The 24296-nt window shown below is 39.1% G+C and overlaps 1 protein-coding gene across 1 annotated transcript; it reads left to right on the top strand.

The window, feature by feature from the left end:
* The first annotated feature begins 35 nt into the window (after positions 1-35).
* LOC140936545 (uncharacterized) lies at positions 36-23719 on the top strand. The gene is made up of 23 exons (XM_073386037.1): positions 36-233; positions 3934-3991; positions 4587-4682; positions 5682-5738; positions 6291-6472; positions 7726-7874; positions 8793-8952; positions 10188-10236; positions 10836-10878; positions 11471-11588; positions 12720-12768; positions 13471-14649; positions 15089-15184; positions 15876-16382; positions 17214-17264; positions 17435-18086; positions 18594-18631; positions 19108-19164; positions 19944-20067; positions 20671-20767; positions 21215-21288; positions 21825-21939; positions 22355-23719. The coding sequence occupies exons 1-23, from the start codon at positions 124-126 to the stop codon at positions 22437-22439; spliced, it is 4146 nt and encodes a 1381-aa protein (XP_073242138.1). The 5' UTR covers positions 36-123; the 3' UTR covers positions 22440-23719.
* The last annotated feature ends 577 nt before the right edge of the window (positions 23720-24296 follow it).

Consider the following 24296-nt stretch of genomic DNA (forward strand, 5'->3'; position numbering starts at 1 on the left):
GATATAAAAATCTAAAATAATACGCGGCACCCAAGCTGTTGCAAATGTATCAACAATGGCGGACGCAGGGGAAGTGCAATTCTCGTGGGCGATAGTGTACTTCACTTTTCGAGTGAATGAAAGATGACTTCGGTTTGGAAGCGGTTACAACGTGTTGGGAAAAAAGCGTCCAAATTCCAGTTCACTGCCTCGTATCAGTCGCTGACTGTGGAGTGTGATAGAGGTGGTAAATGGTGAGTTTACTTACAGTAGTCGGGTCTGAATCTTTTACGCCCATGAGTACTCTTTCACACCCTCGTTGTGAATAACAAAGCTAAAATGTTGTTGTGATCGAAAACTCGAAGAGGGTCGATGGTTTAACTTGGGTAGGTTTTCGCAGAGTTGTGAAAGTACTTTAAAATGAAGTGCAGACAGATCAAGCTATTTGCTGTAATATGCTACAGACCCGCGGATCGCAAAGTATTAAAATTATAAACTGAAGCTTAAGTACAAGTTTCGCTTGAAGTCGCCACTCTTACAAGTTAAATTTTTACCGTTGTAGAAAGTCTTTAATCATTAGTTTGTTCTAGAAAGGGCTGTGTTTTGGGGTTCTTGAAAACTAGTGTCTAGTATAGTGTTGCGCAAACTTACATGTAAGCTTAAGTATATTGCAGTCAAACAAGCGTAGTCCTACTTACGTCGGGTAGAAAAATATTATTTTGCTGTTAAATACGCTTCATCAAAGTGTTTGCGAGGGCGTCGGTTATGAAAATGAAAGAAGTGATTTTGGTAGAACTGAAGGCTACCATTAACTCGTTTCTACATGAAAGACGATGCATAAATGCCCATTCTTTCGTAAATGGTTAGTAATTAAGTTTAAATTAAAGTTCAATTGTAAATCGAAATGTATTTATTTGTGTAAGTGAATCGGTACTTTCATTAGCACGTTGAAATTAGCGTTAAAATTGTCACGGGATTCACGTTTGTCTTCATTAAAATTCCTACTCCATGTGTCGAATTGTTGTACGTTATGTAGTTGTAAAATTATCCGATAAGTTGATAATTCTCTCGGAAGTAACATGAGTCCAGTATGCTATATGATGCCTGTATTCTATTCTTGTATGTTTTACAAGCTGTTGTTATCAGAGCAACAATATTTTTATTAGCATTCCAATAGACATGATTTAGCATTTTTTCTTTCTAAAAAGAAAACTTGCACAAGCATGGCATGGCATTCAGCCAGTTTGTTAAATGAAGTCTATTTTTTGGTCAGTAAATCAATGTTCACTCTTTCTGTTGATCTTTTCCAAAATGTCCCGAGACATTGTGGCTATTGCTTGAGCCTTCATCAACAAAAATAGTTCCTGGCAAAATAAATATCCTGCCTATTAGTACCCTGTCATGTACTACACCATGTACTTGACATAAGTTTTCTTGCCTCTTGATCAGTGGTATTTTTTTTGTCATGTAAAAAACATCTCAGATGTGTGGGTTTTACAATGTTTGGAGACATTGATTTAAAAGGTCACAAATGAATCAAGTTTAAGGAGTTTTATACCATAGCTGATTTTCACTGCTCACACTGCATTGGTTAGAATCTATCCCATTTGATTGGTTTAGTCAATAATCTGAAAGGGTGATAGAAAGCATTAATTTATTTTTGGACTGTAATTCACCGCAGACTTGAGAGTCTTGTAGAATCTTGAACTTGTTTTTTCCTTATAGACTCTTCTCCCTCTTGTCCCTACTTAAGAACAAAGAAGTCCTTGATCTTGAATAGGAATTACCCACCCTGAACAAATATTTTAAGCATGTTAATAAAACAATCTTACTTTAATTTTCTCTGTAAATAACTGCATCTTTTTTTTCCTTTTTGTCCCTGTTTGTTTTTTCTTGCAGGCACTATGTCTTTTCAGGGATTTCAATAAGCAAAGACGACTGACAAAATGTGTCAGCTGCTTTGCTCAGAGCAGTCAGCTACTTTTTTCCCCAAAAAGAAGCAACTAGTTTTTAAAATTTCGTAAAGAAAAAATATATCATTAAATCTGAATTAAAACAGGGGTTAATAATATGATGTGATTTCAATGTCCACCGATATGTTCTGGTTTAGCTACACCAGAGCACTTCTGGTTACACAAATGCTGTATTTCAGTCAATTTTTTCCATGTTTCTTTGTAGGTTTACACAGAATTTGTTTATGTGCAAATGTACTAAAGTTTGAATACAGTTGAATCCCGATAACTCGAACCCTTGCTAACTCAACCAAAATCGATTTCCCCTTGATTTCCGTCATACATTCACTGTAATTTACCCTCGGTAACTCGAAGCCTCGATAACTCGAACTCCCGCTAACTCGAACCAATTTATGTTTCCCCTCAGGTCATTTTCTATACCATTTTACCCTCAATAACTCGAACCATGTTTTGAGCCCTTAAAAAGTTGGGAAAAAAGCCATCTACTGGCGTCCAAAACATTGAATTTTGGATTTCCTATTGATGTGTTGTAGGAGTATAGTTTACTAGTGGAGGCTGATGTTGATTGTCACAGGCTAACATGAAGCAGCTTTTCTTCTCAAAACAGTAAAACGCATGCTCTGTTTAGGCTATGTTTTGTTACGTTATGTTCTGATTTATAATCTAGAAGTATCTTTTAATTTTCTCTTGACATTTCTACAATTAATGTGATTAAAACGGTCACTGTGCAGTAGAAACTGTTATTTACCTTACTCTTGGCTATTTTCTTTGAACTCCGGATAACTCGAACTCCCAATAACTCGATCCTTTTTTGATTTCCCTTGAAGGTTCGAGTTATCTGGAGTCGACTGTATTGACATTTGTTCATTGCTTGTAAGAATTGATTGTGTGGCTAAAAAACCTGAATGAAAGCTATATTTTCTTGAATGAAAAACGCGCTCTTCTCTTCTCAACTTAGTCCCCGGAACACTGGAAATTGCATTTAAGGGCTTTGAAATTCCAAAATTTTCTGGGGGAGCATGCCCCCAGACCCCCCTAGAGGAAGGGGACTAACAGCCCCTTGTTAATACAGTCAGTTACTCTGTTCAAACCTGCTGGCTACTTCAGTTATTGTTGAACCCCAGCCTGTATTTTGTAAAACGATTGGTTACATGAGTAAGCACAATGGGCCTATCTTGTCCACTTGCATTTGTCTGCTTTGTCCTGAAAGTAAAGATTTTGTTTTGTCCATAAATAAATACTTTATTGACCAAACTTGTTCAGTCAAGATGGCTAAGTATTGGCTATGTGCTCCTTTTGTGTTATTATGGACCTCAACATTGTCTCAGTCCATGCGATTGAAAAGTAGAACTTGCCCAGTTTCCAGTGATCTTGAACTAACGCTTGGTGACAAATACTGAAATATCTGAAACATGTCTTCAAAGCTTAAACATTATGTCGTGTTTTTTAAATTTTTACTTTCTTTTTTAACGCTATGGAATTTTGGGACCATTAATGCAGTCAATTCTCTTTTAATGGACGCCTCTAAAAGACAGATAACTCACTAAGACATTCACTGGGTGATTCATTTTTAAGCTTCTTGAACAGGGTGTCTTTTTGGACTGGAAGCCTTTCAAAGACAGCGAAGACTTGCGATGAGTGGTCTACATTTGCAAATTATACCAATAATTTTTTTCCTAAATATCTATTTCCACGATTTTAGTGTGCAAAATTGCTTATTCTGTATGCAAAACAAAACAAATCAGGGTCAGAAAGTAGTGTCTCCTGTCTTAGACAGTGTAGCAAAATGAGCAATTTTTGTCTTCACACCTCTACCCAGACTTCCCTTGAGTGCCCCCCCCCCCCAGCAGGGTTCACCCAGAGGTGGTCCATTTGTTTTTATAATCCTTTAAGTTGATTCTCTATAAAATGGATGGCTAGTGTTAGTCCCAATGGTGTCCATCTTAGAGAGCTTTGACTGTAAATTTTTTTACTCATCCAGGCAGCCCAACAAACTTGTTGTGGTATGGACACGAAGAAAGAGAAGAAAACTGACCAAGGTAGATATGTTTTTCCCTTATAAATACATTGCCTAGTGATGCAGGTGGTAGCCAGGCTCTAGTGGAGTGACAATTTCTGGGTCTCTATTGCTATGGTAAAAATAAAGTTGAAAGTCGAAGATGGTTAGAGGTTACTTGACCTGTTGGAAATGACTCATCCCAGTTTCTTTAGCATTAACCAACTACTCTTGTACATGTGGCAATACTGCTCATTGAAGCCTGGTGCTAGGAATAAAACACCAATGATTTCTGGTGAAGTCAAAGGGATAATTTGGCATTCCAGTGTCACTGTGATCAGTAAGAGATCCAGAGTCACTGACTGGAAGGTCTTTTGATTGAATCAGTGGGATGCTACCTAGGTATATAAATGTAAAGCTATAAAAATTGATGCAGTGGAGAACAACCCACCATAAAGTGCAGTATATCCAAATCAGCTAAACAGAGTACAAAGAGTAGAAAAATTGTATTGCCTCAAATCACAGCCCATATTTTTTGACTGGTGCAAACCATCTGATTTGTCAACCAGAATTTCTGTTTTTCTGGTGTAAATGGTAAGTACACCTGATTTACTTACAAAATTGCAATTTTCCTTCAGCCGATGTCTTGGCAGCCTGGGATCAGCAATCCTTTCAGGGGCATTATAGTGTGGTCTGATCCTGAGCCTGTTGACATCACAGTCACACTATACAAGGTAAAGTAATACACAATAATATCTTTACATGTAGAAAAAAACCTACAAGTAATAATGCCAGGCTGTTACTTACAGTTATGTAAGCTGTTGAAATCTGTTAATCATTGTGAGATTAAATATATATATCAGTTAAAATCAATGGGATGTCTTCTCTTCCGCAGAGGTACCTGCTGGGTATTCCGATGAAAATAAAGATTTAAAAAAAGAAAAAAGGACAGGGGCCCATGGTCCCCAGCATGATTGCTGTTCTCTTTTTAATATCCTCAGCCTCCATTTGACGTGAAGTGGCCCCTATGGAGGTCACAACAAGGATGCTAGGAGAACACAAGAAAAATAAGTGATACAAGTCATGAGCCGAAAAGGCCAAAAATTTGAGAAAGAATTTTTAATTTTGATTTATTAAAAATCATTGTTGACCAAATAAACTGAAGTTCTGAAAGCTTAATACTGCTTAATTATTACATTATGTGTACCACAATTTAAAATTTGTGGTTTGTAACTTATTATTACATTACTTAGCTTTGTGTGATGCACAGTCATGTATTACCTTGTTAGCACATTATATATTTAATATATTGTGTATCAGCTATTCTCACTAGTAATGAGTATAAATTTATATTTAAACTGTAAATGCACTATACATGTAGTATCAATATGTAGCTTTATTATTGTGTTGGTGGATGTTAAAGTCGTCTTAAGACGGCTTTAATGTCTAGTATAAAAACGGTAAATAACACAGACATATTTAATGTCTGACGACTTTAATGTCTTCTGTTAAGTGTGTCCAAATGACACACTTAACAGACGACTTTAGCATCTCAGACGTTAAATGCATCAAGACGACTAACCTTTAATGTCTCTAGCATAAAAATGGCCAATTACTTTTTTTTGCTTTTTCATATGACCGGCTTTACTTATTTTAAAATAATGTGTAAATAAAGGATTCATTCATTCATTCCTTCACTCACTCCTTCATTTATTGTAATCATTATATATTAGGATTCCAAACCAGACAGTGAGTTTGAAGACAAAGAGTGGAACTTTGTCATTGAAGATGTGAGTTACTGTAAAATATGTATTCACAGCTGTGTGAAGTGATATTGTATAGCCAAAATCAAACTATTAAGACAAATATTACTCAGGTTGTATTATGCTGTTAACATAACTTTTGATATGGAGCAATGGCAAAGACATAGTATTATTATTTTATGCTTTGTTTTGGCTTGGAAATTTTCCAAGTTGCTTCTCAACTTTTTCATCTCTTGAGAACACATGTAATAAGGTCATAGTAATGATTTTTTTTTAACTTTAAAAACTTCTAAGCTAAAAATTTAACCTTAACATACAGGTCTTATTGTCTACAGACATTTATGACTGGCTTTGTTACAATGTACTAAATAATAATAGGCTGTCAGTGTTCTCTAACAAATATTTTAGGGTGTCCTGAAATTAAAGCAGTGAAATTACATGTAATACCCTGAAATCCTGGGACCTCTGCATTGAATTTTTTTGAAGAAAGAATCACCACTTGTCTTGTCTGTATAATTATAATATCACTGGGTGCTGCTATAACCTAGCCCTGATTACATTCTTTCATTTAAACCGCAGGAATCCCTAAATGGAAGAAGAAAGCCTATAGCCACAGGGTCCATCAACATGGTTGATTATGTCAGTGTGGAGAGCCGAACATTTGACGTCACCCTGACAATGAAGGTAACAAGCAAGAAACTGGTGTCAGCTTGCCTTGACTTTCATTTGACATGTGTGCTGATAAAGGAAGGAATGGCAACGTGAGTTAAAGCTCAATCTTGCTTGAAAGGTTATGATTGTACAATCTGATGTACGATAGCACTGAAAGTTGCTTTCAGTCTTTTTTGTGTGCTTATGCATTCTAATTTTACGGTTTTTTTTTCCTTTGCAAAATTTGCATGATAAATCAACTGGGAACTTCATGGCTGTATTATTTTAATATTATTACCATAAACTAACGCTTAGAAGCCCGGCCTGGGCCTATAGATCTTTGTAAGAGGTTTTAGGATATTTATGAATGGAGTGGCTTATATCAAAGGGGGCTTTAACCGGAATAGAAAAAGTGCTTCAAAACAAGCTGTAGCAGTACTGATCAAAATGCATTTTGCATTTATTGATTCAAAATGTTAATAAATGAAATTCACTTCTATACATTTGGAAGGGGCTTATATCAGAGGGGGCTCGGCTTATAAACATCCAATTTTTTGATGTATTTTTTTTGTTTATAGGTAGATATGGGTCTATAACCCGGGTATCAGTGGCACTTTACAGTATTGTGATTCATGTGTTTCTGCAGTCGTTTCAATAATCAAGATTCTTCTTAATATTATTTACAACAATCAGATTTCTCTATTCCTAGATTATAATACTGTCACATACTTAAGCATTCTTTATGGTATCTTGGGCCTAGGTTATGGGGAAAATTACCTCTTGATTTTACATCAGGGAAAACTTTGAATATTTTTAAAAGCAGAATTTGAAAAATGATGTAAGCTCAATGATAGATGATGGATGTAAGGCAGGGGCGGATCTAGGGGGAGGGTGCAGGGGGTGCGCACCCCCCCCCCCCCCCCCCCTGAGATGACCTGTTGTTTTCTAATACAACTGGTATTCTGCAAAAAAAAACTATGTGGTTAATTGGAATTGAAGTAGAGCAAGAGACGAGTGCACCCCCTCCTTAAAAAAATCCTGGATCTGCCCCTGTAAGGGGTGTTCTCTCTCCTCATCATGATCATTTCATTTTACAATTCTCCTCAGTCTTGCTCAGTCATGCATGTATTTCTCATTTTAGATTCTCATTCGATTGTAATACACTAATGCATAGTTTTAATATCTTTACTTTTATGAATGTATATGTTATTCCTATTATAAATTGTGTCCCCAAATTAGTATAGAGTTTTTCCCAAGCTATATAAAATATGGCTCTGACACATTAACAAAGTTTTCTATCTATCTATGTTTTGCTCTATGCACTAAAATTTGCTCTTACAGTGTGATTTTATTTCTTTTATAGTGATGACGACATGATCAGCATTGGCAGTATGATGAGCTTAAATGATAATTATTCCCTTGATGATAATGATGATGACATGGAAGTAACACCTTCGCCTCGCATGCGACACAACCGGAAATTGTCATCAGGAAATATCAAAGCACCTCCAGGTACATCAACCTCACCTGTTCTTAGTAAACATGTAAATGTATGTTGTGACTTGAAACTTGATACACTGATTCAGTGGACCTACTCTTAATTATTTCAGACCTGTATAATAGAAATGTACTGTTGAAAATCTACTTTCATTTGTGAAACAAATGGCTCACACAAACATACTCCACTTGTCTCTACCTTGTGCAATACTGACTTCATTCTTCTGCAACCATGGTTATAATTATGATTATTTATTATATAAACACCAGTGAAATACCAGGTGAGCTTTCATGCGAAAACACGATATCTTCACATGTGAAAATAACATGTTATCTTCATACATGAAAAGATCAGTGTTGCTATGGCTAAATCGCGCCTTTCACAGCAAAAATTGTTAAAGTGAAAAGGTTTGGTATTTCATTGGTGTTTTTGATAATAAACATCTAACATTAAATGGCTGCTTAGAGATACAAAATTTCTCTTCTCGTGTTGAAAAATATTTCACTCATTCGCTGTACTCACTCATGAAATATTTTTAAATGCTTGAAGAGAAACTTCGTATCTGCGCATGCCATGTAATATCCTCTATTTATGCTACAGCTTAGCTGATAACTCACGTCAATCTGTAACCCTTAATTACAATGTATACACTCATGTTCTTAAAGGTCAAGTAATACAGGCAACATTTTCGCTTAACTTAATTGTTGGATTGCAAGTTGATGCAACTGTCACTCAAGTTTAGATAATATTAATAATGGACAATAATGGGTACCGTAAAAAACTAAACTGTCAAGCTAAGTCAAAAATAGTTATGCTCTTCAGTCACAGCTAATTCTTCAGTTAGGTTTAGCACATAAGCAGCATGGCACTCAAACCAGGCCAAAGAGACTGGCACAATTGGTGAATGAATTAACAAAGGTTTTAATTTTCAGTGGCAAAAGTACAAGAGTCAGCAGATGGTAGGAGTGTATCACCAGCACCATCTCCTGTTGTTGCACAGAAACAACGGAACAGAATGCGATCCAAATCTGCTCTGGGGGAAAATGTCAAAACATTGGTCAGTGATGTAAAAAAAGAAGATGCTGTCAAAAGGTGACATCTATTGCACCTATGTAGTCTGCATAACAGGCGATATTTTTGCGCATGAAGCACGAAGTGGAGGTAGAGCTTGAGGCACCCATGACAGGGAAAGGTGTGGAAATGACCTGTGATCTGGTATCTTTTTTTTGCGGGAAAAAAGGGAAGAAGGACCGCTTGATCAGTGATCAAACCACGGTCGTATGTGTCTCGCGTTCCACGTCCACTTTATTCTTGCCTGAAAAACGTGGAAAAATAACACCTGTTCTGTGCGTTAGCACCATTGATCGTTAAATGTTTGCAAAAAATAAAATGGAGTAAACTTTGTTTTAATAACTCAATAGACAGGAGAAGTGTGACATCACATTACCATATGGTAGCAAAATTTCTCGATTACAACGATAGGGAGCTTAAGCAACAATGATGGCACCCAAGAAAGGCGACAGCAACAAGAAAGGCAAAAATGCAGTAGGTTTATAAAGCAAAACAACAACTACGTGTATGCACGTCCATCACTCTTTTCTTTACATTTTTTAGCCATTGTTGCATGACTACAACATGAAACTTCCTAATTTCACATGCCCACTAATGGAGTTTAGGCGAACACAACACAAAATTGTGCTTTTTCTTTTTCTAAACTTAGATACAGTCCTTTTGGATTCAACCACAAAAAATTTCATCAACATTTGACAAATTAAATGACATTGAATAAGGTGGATGAAGTTTGAAACAGGGTGAATTCACTTTTTATAAGTGACGTTTTTGGTTTGTTGTGATCCAGAAATATTGCTACCATAACCATGGCAACATGATGTAACAACTTCCCCTCTTTACTAGAAATGCTTGCTACGCAGGCTAGAATAAACTAGGCTAGTCTAGATCAAATGAAACAAAGCAACAGTTCATGTTGTGCCTTGAGTTGAGCCTCCACGTTCTGCCATCACTTGGGCGTAACCACATGTCATAATGTGATGAATTTGTTTCTAAAAAAATTAATAATCATTTTTAGAATTTAAACTGTAAAAACAATGGTGTTTTGGCATTTTCTAAACTTCATTGTCAGTCAAAAATTATGTAAAAATACTAAATACAATAAAGGTATCATTAGAAATAGTTGTGACGTAATCATACATTGTACAAATGAGTGACAAGTCTTGCAAGAATAAAGTCAGTCCACGTTTTTAAATTAAAGAATACTTAAACGTTCCTTTCCTTTCTAACATCTTCCATGATTTTCTTTTTTCATTAAGGTTAAGCACTGGCTCAGATGTTTCATCAGAAATCTCAGATAGCGGCCAGGTAATCAATTCTTGCAAGGTGTCTACAGACATGTCATATTTTGAATCATTGTAATATTATATTAGTGTCTCCAATTAGCAAACTGTATTACAGTGCTGGAGTAAGACTGTTCTTGACACAATAGTATTAAATACCGTTGTTATTATCATTATTCTGTTGACTCTCTCTTGAAAGACACCTCTGTAAAATGGACACCTAGAGAGGTCTTCCCTGCCTTTCCCTTCTTTCTTTATTTGACTCTCTTTAAGACAGACATCACTCTAAGACGGACACTTAGTGCTGGTCACAAATGTGTCCATCTAAGAGAGATTTGACTGTAATGGGAGGCAGAAAGCAACTCTAGGTGTCCGTCCTATTTGACTGTCTATAAGATAGACATCTCTCTAAGAAAGACACTTAGTGCCGCTCCCAAAGGTGTCCGTCTAAGAGAGATTTGACTGTAATGGAAGGCAGGAAGCAACTCTAGGTGTCCATCCTATTTGACTCTCTATAAGACGGACATCTCTCTAAGAGAGACACTTAGTTGCCGTCCCAAAGGTGTCTGTCTCTGAGATAGTCGACTGTAGTCATCACTTATTCCCTCTTCATTTGGCCTTTAGGAGACCAGCAAAGACAAAAGTAAAATGGAATCTGAACTGATCAGTAAGTAAATTATTTCAGCCACTTATAAAGTCTTGCTTTTTGTTTTTGCTTTGTTTTTTCCTTCCTCTTTCAATTTTTTACTCGTCACAACTTTTGTGCCTTACTCTCCACGAACATTTGCTAACTCCTTTCAAACTTTTTCGCGATTATTCCAAATTGTTCAATGATTTAAGAGTTGGGAAATTAATATGGAGCTGAAGAAATGGGACCGCATCCGAGCTCAGGTAGATACCATTAAATTAATCGCCTAGCCGTGTACTTCGTTCTCAAGAAACCTATAATTTGGTCATTTCACGTCATAGTTTCACTGAGAACGGCGTGAAACTGAGAAACGTGTTAATAAAAGTTGTCAAATTCAAGTTTCGATCTCCAGTTTAGGGAGGAAGTTGCATGTGGTAAGTGTATTTTTGGACCCTTTCCCTTTGTTTATTCGCTAATACGACGCTGTGCAGAAAAGTGGGTCAAAATTTGTCCCCCGAAAAGGCCCATAGTGCAATTCGACCAAGCACCGACCTAGTCTGACGCGCTACCTCAGACAGAATAGCCGAAAAAAGCATTTTCTAACTTGATTGACGTCTTGCTTGTAATGCAGAATGGGCACGTTCCCGTACCAAAGGCTATCGTGGTGTGAAAGTTAAAAATATGACCACAAGTTGGCGAGATGGATTGGCATTTTGTGCCATTTTACACAGCTTTCATCCAGACAAGATGTAAGTTGATTCTCATAACACTACAGCGTGGATCGTTGCTCTTCTCCACGTGTTGTTGTTGTTGTTGTTAACAGGCGAATAAAAGCAAGCGTGAGACACACCTTTACCCGTCGGGCGTGTCGTGCGTCTATTCCAGCCTTTTGTTTTCCTTCGATGACCCGGAGAAAAGTGTTCTCCAGGCTTTAAAGCGGTTATTTTAGTTTTATGTTCATGTGTAATTATTGTAAACAAACAGATTAATCTATAGCCTGCGAGAGCATCCGTTTTTTTCGGCTCTAGTTTCACCCGCCGAGGGAGAGAAGCGACGACCGGAAAACGTCTGCGGTTCGCAGGCTAATCAATCTATTACATGTTTTATAAGATGTTGTTACTTTTCCTGAGTACGTATTATAGTGATAGATTAGAGTACCGTACTTATTCGATTAACCGCCCTGGGCGCTTATTAAATTTTTGGACCTTGAGAGTGGGCGCTTATTTGAGGTGGGCGCTTCCTCGAGGCTGGGCGCTTACTAACTTTTTCTGCCTTTAGGATGGGCGCTTATTCGAGGTTGGGCGCTTATTCGAATAAATGCGGTATGTGTAATAAAATGATGACGTGTGAAATAAAGGAATAATTTCAGGTGTTTTGTCCAAGTTCCAACAATTTCTCGAGCCTTTCGACGAGGGGAACTGTTAGAACTTAGACAAAACGTAAGTGAAATTATTCACTAATTTCACGAGAATACATTTGATTACCTGTTGATATCATGGGTGACATATTACGCCCACAATTCGCTCACAACCATGGCTGTTTTCGTTGTTTATTGTATTGAGAACTCCACGCAGTGAAAAGTTAAGGGCATAAATTTTGGCTTAAGTTCACAATTTTCCGAATTTTTGACAAAACACCTGTTAGAATACCTGTTAAAGCGTTTTTTAATGCCCTGACCTCTTCACTCATGACATTTTAAAACTTCGATGCCATCTTGACACTGAGGCGTAGACGGTACGGAACGTCATGGCAATTTTGTAATTTCACATGTGAACAAAATTAAAGAGTAATTTGTCACCTATATTGATACGTCCACAATACATGTTTATACGTGGATTTCATTTTTTAAACTGAGTGCGTCATTTCGTCCTTATTTCCAGTGACTTTTCATCTCTCAACCCACAAAACATCAAAGAGAATAACAAGCAGGTAGGTTGTACAGGCATTTGATTGAATATTCCTCAGGGCTGGTAGTCGTGAGCACCACACTCCCAACTGTTCTTTGCACCAGTTAAAAAAATCGAACCTCGTTTTCTTAAATTCTGATAAACCCAGTGTTAAAACCTCTCCAGGGATAAAACTAAATTGTAACATTTGCTGTCCTTAATATCCTAAGACATCAACACACTTAGCTTTGTCGACCCTTTAACCCTCGCCGTAGTAGCGTGTGAGCAGGCCCTCTCTGCCTGAAGGAAGGTTAGCGCCACAGACAAAACTAAACCTCGCGTTAAGTCTGCGAGCTAGCGCCAAAATCCTTGAGTACGCGCCATGATTTGCTAGTTAAGAAAGCCATTGTCGATTTGCTAATCAGGTTGAAGGGAAATCCGAAACGTACTTCCGGTAATTCGGACCGGAAGTACGTTGGCGGCCCAAATCTTAGTGCTGCTTCGCAGACGTCACTGGCCAAGGTTAGATTACATCTGTGACGCAGGCTGTCATTTAACCCTTTAAGCCCCAATATCCACATACAAATTCTCCAAACTGATCTCCATACATTTCCTTGGTGGATGAGTCGAGAGAATTTGATAAAAGAGCAAAGCATTTTCTCTTAGGTGATCATTTTATTATCATTTTATTGGTCACCATTGGGACTTAAAGGGTTAACAGTCTGTCTTTTGTTTTTTCCTTCAGGCATTCACTGCTTTTGAAAAGCTGGGTATACCGCGTCTACTGGATCCCGTTCAAATGATGTTTTCTCCTGTCCCCGACAAGCTATCAGTCATGACTTACGTGTTTCAAATCAAGACACATTTCACTCGGACACAGGCTCTTGCTCCCAGTCCTGTTAGCCTCAACAAGCCTACACCCCGGTCGCGCCCTGCCCCACCCCCTCCAGCGCCTGTCACTTTTAAAGATGAGCCCATAGACCTTGCTGATGTTGATATAGCATGCGATTCTTCAATTAACGATAATGATAGTGAGCGAAAGCAACAACAGACTGAAGGTTACAACCCATTTCTTGATGACGATGTGGAGCTGAAAACCGTGTCTGAAGAGTCAACGGCTTCTGACACCCGCCTGAGCGATGCTGGTCAGACAAGTGCGTATAATATCGAAAAAGAAACTGTTTTAGACGCTTCGAATTCGAGCTTAGAGAACAAAAATGTTCTAAAGACGAGTCAGAGCAAGGAAAATGACGTTAGTGTGAAAAATGCTTTGAAGCCGCCTCCTAAACCTCCAAGAGTTTTTCAAGCTACTGAAAGCCCTAGCGCCGATGCAAAGGTTAAAAGCACTGATTTAGTAGATACGAAAGACAATAGTGAATCAAAGAGTTATAATCCATTTGACGAGGATGACAGTGAAGACGTTGTATCGGATAAACAGCGTACTGACTCGCCCTCCAAATTAAAAACGCCTCAGCCAGGATACAATCCATTCGATGACGATAATGAAGAAGCTAGCGTTCTTGATTCTAAGACGCAAATTGTTAATGATAAAGAAACTAAACGCGCGTACAATCCATTCGATGAAGACGATGATGATGACTATGTCACGCAGACTGAAAAGGTTGAAGAAGATAATATGAGTAAGAAAGAGAAAGGAAAGAGGAAAGTTTCCTACTCTCATAGTTTTAATCCTTTCGAAGACGACGATGATTTCAAATCAAGTGAAATTGATCAAAGTATGGAAAGTAATGAATCAAAAGACACTGGAAGCGATAAAGGCACCGCGTCCAAGGGTTACAATCCCTTTGATGACGATAATGATGAACGTGCAAGTAATGATGTGAGTTCAACGAGGAAATCACGCTTGGAAATTAAAGGAAAACCGGGCCAAGTTGACCGGACTGAAAGAGCCTCCCCCTCGCCGGTGAGTGCGGGTCGCATGCTGTTTTTCGCAAGTGTCACCGAAGTTAATTTAGTGTGCCCGCCGTGAAGCACTGGTATGAAGTGAAAATTAATGTAAATTGTGTCGTATTGTGAGTGCTGAAAGTAAGAAACCCTTTAAATTGTTCTGAACCGCCGGTTCTAGAAAGGAAAGTAAGGTAAGCTAGGAATAGAAAAAATAATATCTATGTTGTCGGTGAAAATGTCTATTGGTTGTCTGAACAGCAGTGAGGTACGTACCGAAGCTGATCACGATTTGATCACGTGCTTTTCCCGCGCTTGTGCATTTACCTTGAATAATTCGGATTGGTTTATTGAATTGACGATACAATAAGTGTGGTTTATTTCTCGCAAGCTTTATGGGATATTTCTGTATTCCTTAAGATGCTTATTTTACCGCTTGAAATGAATTTTTATCATAGGTCAGGAATGTAAAAAAGAGGCAAGCGCCTCCACCGCCGGCAACGCGTGCATCAGATGATCCTTGGACAGCAAGACTTCCTGATGACGTTTTAGCTGTGAGTTATATGATACTTTGACGTTTTAACATAAACTTCTAGTAATCATAGATAATTAATAAGTGGGTTCGAGTTTTCCAAGTTCCAGGCCCAAGTTGTTCAATCGCTGAATAGCGCTCTCTACTGGATAAATCACTATCCAGTGGATAAGTATTAAGGAAACCTATTGTGCTATCCAGCGGAGAGAGATTTATCCGGTGGATAGCGTTTGAACAATTGGGGCCAGGTTAGCATTTATACCGTCAACCATTATTTCATGCATGAAAATTTTATAAACATACCACGAGGTGCGCGACTGCCAAATGCGCATATGACTTAAATAACGTGAGCTAAATGATTCAAAATGGCGAGAAAAAGAAGACGTAGGATGGAAAACGCTTACTGAAAAGGTCACGCTTGAGCACCGCAGGATACCCAAGTACAACAAGAATCTCAAGATTACGTGTTGCGTTCTCCCAACGTCGAACGCAATTAGTACCTTTATTAAAAGGAATATTTCAACACTTCCACTCTAATAAAGGTAAAGTTGCCGGTATGTCCATTTTAGCTTTCTGTCTCGTTTCCAGGGTTGTCTTTTACTCGTCCCCGGAGGACAGAGTGGGGAACGGGCAGGGCAGAATCCTGGGGACGAAGTTGGCTTGCATTGAATTTCACAGTTTTTACAGCGCATCACATGTTGTCCTTCTTTTAGAGACGCCGAAGAGGATCAAGACCAACAACACCGGGAGGTAGTGAACAAGCATCGCCTCATACCTCCCCTGCAAAAAGAGGACCGAAAAGAACTGCCCCTGCTCCTCCAAGGCGGCCACCCCTTATTCCTACCTTCGATGAGTGGAGATCTGATCGAGGAACTACTGAAGATAACGAGAGGTCAGCGGTTAGTTCAAGTGCGGAGAGCACACCGACCAAACAGGTATCCTCTGACAAGGGGAAAGAAACTCTTACACAGTCAACGCCTGCGTCAGAAGATAGCGTTAATAAATCTCCGAAGGTATCCAGGGCAGACGAGGCTAATCAGGCAGATATTAAAGAGCGTGCGCGACAAGTGCTCATGGATGCCCGAAAAAAAGCTGGGGCGAGCGGTGCGTTGCCTAGGGAACGTGTGGCAGAGATAGCCAAGACCGCGAAAGGAACGACCGCTGGTCAAACAAGCGTTGATTCAACTACAAGTGGAGGCGTTGAACAGGATAAACAAAAGGTGAAGAGATGACTTTTATATTGCGGAAAAGAGAACACTTTCCTAGTTATCACACCGTCTCAGTTTTCTCTGTTACACTTCATTTTCTTTTTGCGCTTCTATTTTCGTACTTTAGTTCCGGGTTTGTTAACCGCAGTAGGATTAGCTCAGTCGGTCGAGCGCTTGACTGCAGAGCGGGAGGTCACGGGTTCGATTCCCGGGACCGGACCAATACTCAGCGTCTTAAAATAACTGAGAAATGAAGGTACTGCCTTTGCCCTTTAAACGGCTGGACCTGCGCGTAGCTCGGATGACCAGAAAGCTCTCACATTTTGCTTGCCCGGAGCCAATTCTTGCTGGACTTAGTTAACCCTTTAAACCCCAATAACAAAATTCAAATTCTCATTTGTTATCCCTGTACGTTTTCAATAGAAGTAGTGAGGAGAATTTGTTGAAGCATCAATTAGATTTATCTTGTGTGATCATGTCCTCGATTCTCATGACCACTGTGTTTTATCAAGCAGTGATATCACAAGTAGAAAGCTGATCACTCCTATGGCTGGAAGGGTTAATGAGTTTGTTAGAAGATGACTTGCCTGCACTCTTGTCCATTGGGCAAGTAAGCTATAAAAGTTACTTGCCCAGAAAGAAAATCTACTAGTCGAGTACTACTGGATTGGAAAATTTTGACATATCTACTATCGTGGATTATCCTTATTAATAACTAATAAATAATAACTAATTCCATCATCCCTTTTGGGTACTTTGAAAAGGAAAGGTAACTGTGCAGGCTATGTTAAGTGTTTCTTTATTTTGTATTTTTACAATGTCTTATCAATGATTCTTTTTTAGGTAGATGATCAGGAAGGTTTGAAAAAGAAAGAAAATCTGCGCTTAAGAAAAGTGAGTTTGCATTGGGCTTACCTCAGTTATCTACTTCAACATAGGAGTTTTAAGTTTCTAAAATTTCTATTTGTTAAAAACAATGGAAACAGTGCTTCTTACTGTTGAAGACAGTGAGGACGTTTGAAAGTCTGTTAATTCTGACATCTATCCTTGCCTTTTTACTGCAGGAAGAACTACAGAGAAGACGAAAAGCGAACGAGAAGGCTCAAAAGTTGGTTCAAAATGCTATTATCAACGAGAAGACAAAAAACAATGCATCGTCAACAGAATTATCAACAGCAGCAAAGACACAATCGCAGCCCGAAACTGAAGCCTCTGCTGCTAACGTTGATCAAAAAGCTGTTAAAAACAAAAACCTACAGCATCGTCCTCTAAAACTCAAAGATAAAGAAAATGAATCTAACAAACGTAGACCATCAACAGAAAATGACAGTAAGTCTCCCCCAGACAAAGCGAACTTTAAAGAAAGTGAAGAGCTACAGAGAATAAGACAGATTTTGAATCAAGGAAAGAAAGACAAAAAGCCTGCAAACGCTGAAAATACTGTCCAGGGAAGTGAAACAGCCAGAACAAAAGGTCCTGTGACTTCCCAGGAAAGCAAACGGAAAATCTCGGATAGCAAATCTCCTAAGAATTCCTCTATGAATGGACTGGCAGGCAAACTACAATCCAAACCTTTACAGAAGCAAAACCGGCAGGGACCCAATGCCGGCTTACATGCTTACGTAGCGAGCCGAAAAATAAACTTTGATTCTTTTGACGTACCACCCACTCAGAATGAACAAAGTGATGAGCTGGTTACAGAGGAGGCAGACAACGGTAGGACAATCAACATTATAATGTAGTTTTCGACCGGTTGAAACTTCCCGCGTTAAGACCTTGTAAACTTTTGTACGTTAAAAGCGTGGTTGAATGGTTTCGTGGTAACTCAGCTGGGTCAGTGACGCCATTTGATGTATGACATCTTCGTATACGGAAACCTCCGTTTTTGTCCTTCCACACGAAAACTACAATAAGGCGTTTTCAAAACCTCCCTTGTTGGGACAGTTTTGTGGCCGAAAAAGCCGTACGGCTAAAACGGCGAAGAAAAGCAAGATAAGTTTTCGTGCACTCGCCACTTTAGAAACCAGAACAAACCTGGGGAGAGTTAACTTTCGCAAAGGCTTCTGGGATTCTTATTGAGGACAGGTCAAACAAATTGGCCAATAGCTGAATGACGTCCTCAGTAACGATCCCAGAAGTCTTTGCAAAAGCGAACTCGACCAAGTCTTCTCGTTTTTAACGTGCCGAATTATTACTTTACTTCATATCATCTTTCTGATACAGGTGCTGATACTGAAGACATGACAAATGGTGAAACTAAGGTATATTCAGCAATAGAGAGCTTTAGATTCGAGGACGAGGACGAATACGAGTTCGAGGAGATTTTCTCAATACTAAGTAGTGCAAAGTGCACGTGCGTGAGCCAGCGTCATTTTAGCGGGAAAACGTGATAGCCGTCGTCATTCTACAATTGCCGGGTTTTAGCGATAATGTCATAGTGGCGGGAACAAGTTATCAAATGTAAGAAGTTTTATCATTCTGAAATCGGGAGAGGGCTTAACTTCCTTCAGTATAAATAACGGTACTAACTTTTTGGTGAAAAAAGTAAAATGCAGCTTTCCGGAGTGTTTTGTTTTTAGAACACGCATAGAAACTTTAAGTTAAATCTCGTACTCGTACTCGTTGTTGTCCTCAAATCTAAAGCTCTCTAATATATATGATTGTTATAGAGGTCAGATAAATCTCACGACCTGTACCTTCTGCGCTCACTCATTTCCACTCTGGTCTTATTTTAAAGGACCTTAAAGACTCCTCATTGGCTGAGGAGGAACAAGACTCGCTGGATCAATCACTGGTGAGAATTTACAAGTTGAAGGGGCTCGCCACGACAGCTTAGCTCATTTGTTTAATTTTTTCAATCACTCGCCATGAAACTTGAAGCTAAATTCTAAATTTTAAATTCTAATTTCTAGTTTCTAAATGAAAAGATCACGGCTTCGAGACCAACAGATTTGTTTCCGAAGCGTAATGATTAAACTTTTAATAGAAGTAACAGAGATAAACTTTGAAAAACTTTTGGGCCGAACTGTTTTTTTTTTTTTTTTCAACTTCAGTGAAATACCGGTTTAATCTACTTAAAAGCATTGTTTTGTCCATTCTTACCTTGTCTTTAATCTTTCTTTACTGCTCTTAGCAGTGTAGCCAATTCCTAATGGTGAAGTTTGGCCAAATTGCCTGAAACCGCTTTTCAATATGGCCTTTCGTAGCCATGTTTCATGGCAAGCGAAATCTGGAGAGGGTACAAATTCTCCCCTTTTGGGGACGGGTTTAGTATTTGATATCGCCTTCGAGGTTGCCGCCATGATGAAATAAGGATAACGACCTCTCGAAGTGGGCGATCGATCCCGACAATCACCCAGCAACAAAACTGTTTAAGATTAATATTATCTTTGCAGACAACGCGTCTCTAAGTCTCTCTCAAATTAAAGAACATGTCACCTAATTTCTGTTATTCCTTTATGATTCCTCAGTCTCCAAATTGTAGTAGTCTCCCTTGAAAATTCGCAAGGGAGGAAGTAAAATGATGTGATGTATCCCATTTCCCATCACTACATTACTGACTGATTTTTCCAGGAACTTCAAGATACCTCTGAATACGTACGACAAGAGCTAAAATCACTCGAAGAACAACAAAAAGCTCTGGACAAAGTCGGGGAAAAACTCGAAATTGAACTGCGCCGAGCAATGGAGTGCAAAGGTACTGTTGATAGAATCAGCTACAGGGTATGTAAGTGACCTTTGGCGGTGTGGTCGTGTGAAGGCCATTTCCGAGTCCCAAAAACCCTCACTTTCGAAACGAGGCTAAGTGCAAAACGTTTCTTGTGATAATGAGTTTTATTTGCATCAGAATAAAAAATCATTTTCACATCATGCTTGGAGCAACTCGGAAATTGCCTGTTTTTTTTTTTTTTTTAACCAACCTTGCTCCCAGGCTAACTCTTCCTGTCGCTAGGGAGAGGTACTGGAGAATAGTTTCTATGATGCATTAATTTTATGAATGTGTTTTCATTTTTTACTCACATCGCTCTCAATGAGGCCACCCAAAGTGGTGGTGTGAACGCAATGGCTCACCCATTTTGAAAAAGAAAACAGCTCGAAATCGTGGGGAAAATATTTTGAAAACTATCCGGTGATATATTTCTTGACGTAACTGCGTCGTTTTTTAAATCAGTCCATGCACTTGAAGGAAACACATTTCTTCGATGGAGTGTCGAGTTTTTTGAAGCCCTGGTGGTATGAAATGCAGGAATTCGGGAAAGAAAAATTTTGTGAGATCTTGGAACTTATTATTGATTCACAGGTTGTGAAGAAGAACAGGAAAAATTAATGCAGGACTGGTTTTTACTTGTTAACAAGAAAAACGAGCTGGTTAGAAGACAAGCTGAATTGAATTTACTGTAAGTATTTGTTTATCATAGAGCGGTTTTCATTTGAGTGTCGAAAAGTAATTGGTTTTGCACTTTCTACACGATGCGATTGGCTTAAAAGATTCGCGCCACCTTTTCATCCAATCAGAAGTAAAACCAAAGCCAATTGTGACGCGCTCGCATGCATTTTCCCGCGCTTTGCGTCGGCCACATGTAATTACTTCGAGTTTTGATTGGTTCAATGTATTGTCTGTGTCCTATGTGATTGGCCAGAGTAATTACTTTGGTTTTGGTTTTATGACACTCAAACGAAAACCACTCTATTGGAGCATGTCTGAAAATAAACCAGCTGCTCCCTTCTTCATGCGATTAATCCTCGATGTACAAACCTCTCGAGAGCAACCACCAATTCTTGGTGTTTTAGGTAAAAAAACCGAAGGTTCCACTGTCTCTTTTCTTTTTTTATATATATTACAGTAAAAACGAAGAAGACTTGGAAAGAAGTTATGATATGCTGCAGCGGGAATTGCGAGCTCTATTGGAAATGGAGGGTAAGAAGAGGTTAATCTTAACCGACAAGGGGTGCGTTTCAACTAGGATGTGAAAAGTCACAGGTTCATTCAATGGAAAGACCAAATGTTTAAACCTGGTGACTGGTCCCAGAAAGACCGTTAATTTTGTGTCGCGAGAATCTTTGAGTTTCGAGGGAAAGTAACTAGTTATCCCAGGTCACTAGTCCACCATTAAGTTATTTGTGATGTACAGTAGCCCGAAAAGAAAATCTTCTACGTGTACGGAGCAGTCAACATTTGTGAGTAACGGTGTGCTGTTATTTTATGACGGCACAGAATTTGCAGTGCTGCCCGCCTACAAGTTTCTTGGCGGGAAACAGTTGCATTGTTTGATGTCATCTGACTTTGAAATAACCAGTGGGAGTGCGCATTGTTGAGGAAAGAAATCCAGCTACATAACCATAGTTGGGATTTATCTTAACTCTGGTATTCCTTGATGACGTGGCACACACTTCCGCTCTAGTCCAAGCCCCGCACCAGGGAAAACAAATATTGTCATTATTTTGCTTTCTCAGATAATCAGAAGACTGACGAGCAAAGAGAGCGAGAAGCACAGTTAATTGAACAGTTAGTGTTGGTTGTGAACAAGAGAGACCAGCTAGTGCAGTTTGAGGATTCGCAACTTCAACAGTAAGTAGCCGAGCCATGCGCTGCTTGCAAATACAAGGTAGCTTGTCCTGACTTTACTTCTGATTGGGCGAGAAAATAACCAAGGGCGGGAAATTTTAGCTAGTGTCCAGTCTATCTCAGCAATCATTGTCGCAACGTCGAGTGGTAGTTCCCATAAATCGCTGCGATCGCTGAACGTGGCGATTAGTTCCTTAGCCAGGCCAATTGTCTAACCTTTAAATTGCCTATTGTAAAACATTCTCGAATGAGCGTGTCTCGTAACACTTTTGTTGGAGGTGCAGCAAGCGTTGCAGTAAAATCAAATTTATTGTCGCAACGACTGTGCAACATAAATGTTTCGAAATACTAAGTTTTACTGCGAGAGGCTCGAATGTACCTAATATTAACTCATTTTTGTGCTTTTCAATGGTTTCAGAGCCGAGAAAGATGCGCTACATGTACAGAAAGTAATCGACAATGCTAGGATACCCAAAGACAAAGGCGAATGTGTGCTACAGTAAAAAGAAAAAAATTCATAATGTGTTCACTAGATTTTCGAATTATTGAGGTGAAGGGACCAGAGGCTGCGGTGATGAAATGGTGTCATGTCACCTGAGGCATAAACCGAGTATTTGGTCTTATTTTGGAGAAATAGCACGTTGAACAACCGATATAAATTATGTTCCTTAAGGCCAGCTTGAACGGATGTTGACGCGATGTGGAATGAAAGTTCTACCCTGGCTTTGAACCCTGATATATCAGCATTCATTATCTCCACACAATTTTCAATACATTTCCCATGGTACTGATGAAGAGAATTGAAAACTTTAGCCAATCTTAATTACCTTATTCTCACTTAATTTCGCGGGTACTCGGTGTTATTATATGGCTAGTTTCGCGAGCGGGTAAGATGAATTGAAGCTTGCGTTCTGATTGGCTCTCCGAGCGGGCAAGATGGCTGACTTATCTTGACCGCTCGGGATTTCTCGTTGTTGTCCCGCAAGAAGGGACCTCAGGTTTTGGCCGTATAAAAACTCCTTCATTGACCAAGCTTGTTCGGTCAAGTGCGCAGGATATTGGCCTCGTTCTTGTTGTTGTTGTTGTTTGTTTGTTTTTTTTCCTTTGGCGTTTTTATAGATCTCGACTCGTATCGGTTCGTAAAAACGCAAAAAAGGAACTTTGCTAATATCCAGTCTTCTTGATCGAATCAGCGTGGCCACCAACACTTTATATTATTTCCTTTATTCTTACGATCTTTTGCTGTAATTGAGAGGGATGTTTGATGAAGAAGCAAGAGTTTATTAGTGTTTAGGTCGGAAAATATGCTGATAATATTTTACCCGACGAGCCAATTTTGTGTTTGTACAGGTCTAAAAAAGGTCTAAATATTTTAGTGGAGGCTCTTCCTTGTTTAAAAACGGATATTACAGAAGTTCAACGAATATTTCCAATCAATTAATGATCTTGACGACAAGATTGCGTCAAGTAGGAAATGAGCAAACACTAAGTAATTAATAACCCCCCCCCCGAAATAAGACGTCGAAATAAAGGCATTTATGAAGGACAGGATATTTAATTCTTTTTCTGAAAAATCCAAGTATTGTTTGCCGTGGTCTCTTATGACTTGGGAGAACACGTAATGGAGTATTCTTTGATCGCGCCTTTGCGCTACATCGAATCGAACTAGTGGAAATCCTCCCAGATTTTTTCTTCCACGCTTTGTCAGTTCTGGTACAGTGAAGGCAAGATTTCTCAAGATAGTCTAACTATCAGATTTTCAACGGATTTACCTTTGTACAATTAAATATGAAATGAAAGGTAACTTGAAGGAGCATTTCGCTCGCATTTGTTGAACCTCAAGATGCTTGCTCGTCTGTTATATAAAAATTACAAAGGGCAGTACTTGCTCAAGTTCGTGTGGATGAAAGAGTGACTAGTACAGTGTCTACATCCGATAGCACAACATATTACTACTGATTGTAGAACTACCGGAGAGAGTGGGTGTGAAGCCCACAGCGTGAGCAAGGTCTGACGTGACGAAGGTGGAAGCTGAATGGTCATCAGTATACTGCGCCAAGAGTGCAATATGGCCGATTGTAGGATAGCGAAGATTTGCGCGCCGGAAGGATTAAGAAGAGGAAGGCCAAAGACCAAGTGCAGGCGAAAACGAGACACGCTTGATATGATGGAATCAAGTACACGTAGCTGGGGCGACGTGGGACAGTTATGAAATCCATGCAATGGCGAAAATGTCTATTTGAATTGGATACCAAAAGTGGCCCCTTGGAGACTGGCGATTTGGGCGAAATTGGCGATTTGGGCGAAAATCGCCAGAGGGCTGGTGATATCCAGAATGTGGCAAATATTCAAATTGGATG

The sequence above is a fragment of the Porites lutea genome, chromosome 5 (genome assembly GCF_958299795.1).
Source record: "Porites lutea chromosome 5, jaPorLute2.1, whole genome shotgun sequence".
Lineage (NCBI taxonomy): Eukaryota > Metazoa > Cnidaria > Anthozoa > Scleractinia > Poritidae > Porites > Porites lutea.

Excerpts from the sequence above, each read along its gene's own strand:
- LOC140936545 (XM_073386037.1), top strand. The coding sequence starts at position 124 with ATGACTTCGGTTTGGAAGCGGTTACAACGTGTTGGGAAAAAAGCGTCC. Across the intron at positions 234-3,933 it reads TGTGATAGAGGTGGTAAATG|GCAGCCCAACAAACTTGTTG; the intron begins GTGAGTTTACTT and ends TTACTCATCCAG. Across the intron at positions 21,289-21,824 it reads AGCTCTATTGGAAATGGAGG|ATAATCAGAAGACTGACGAG; the intron begins GTAAGAAGAGGT and ends TTGCTTTCTCAG.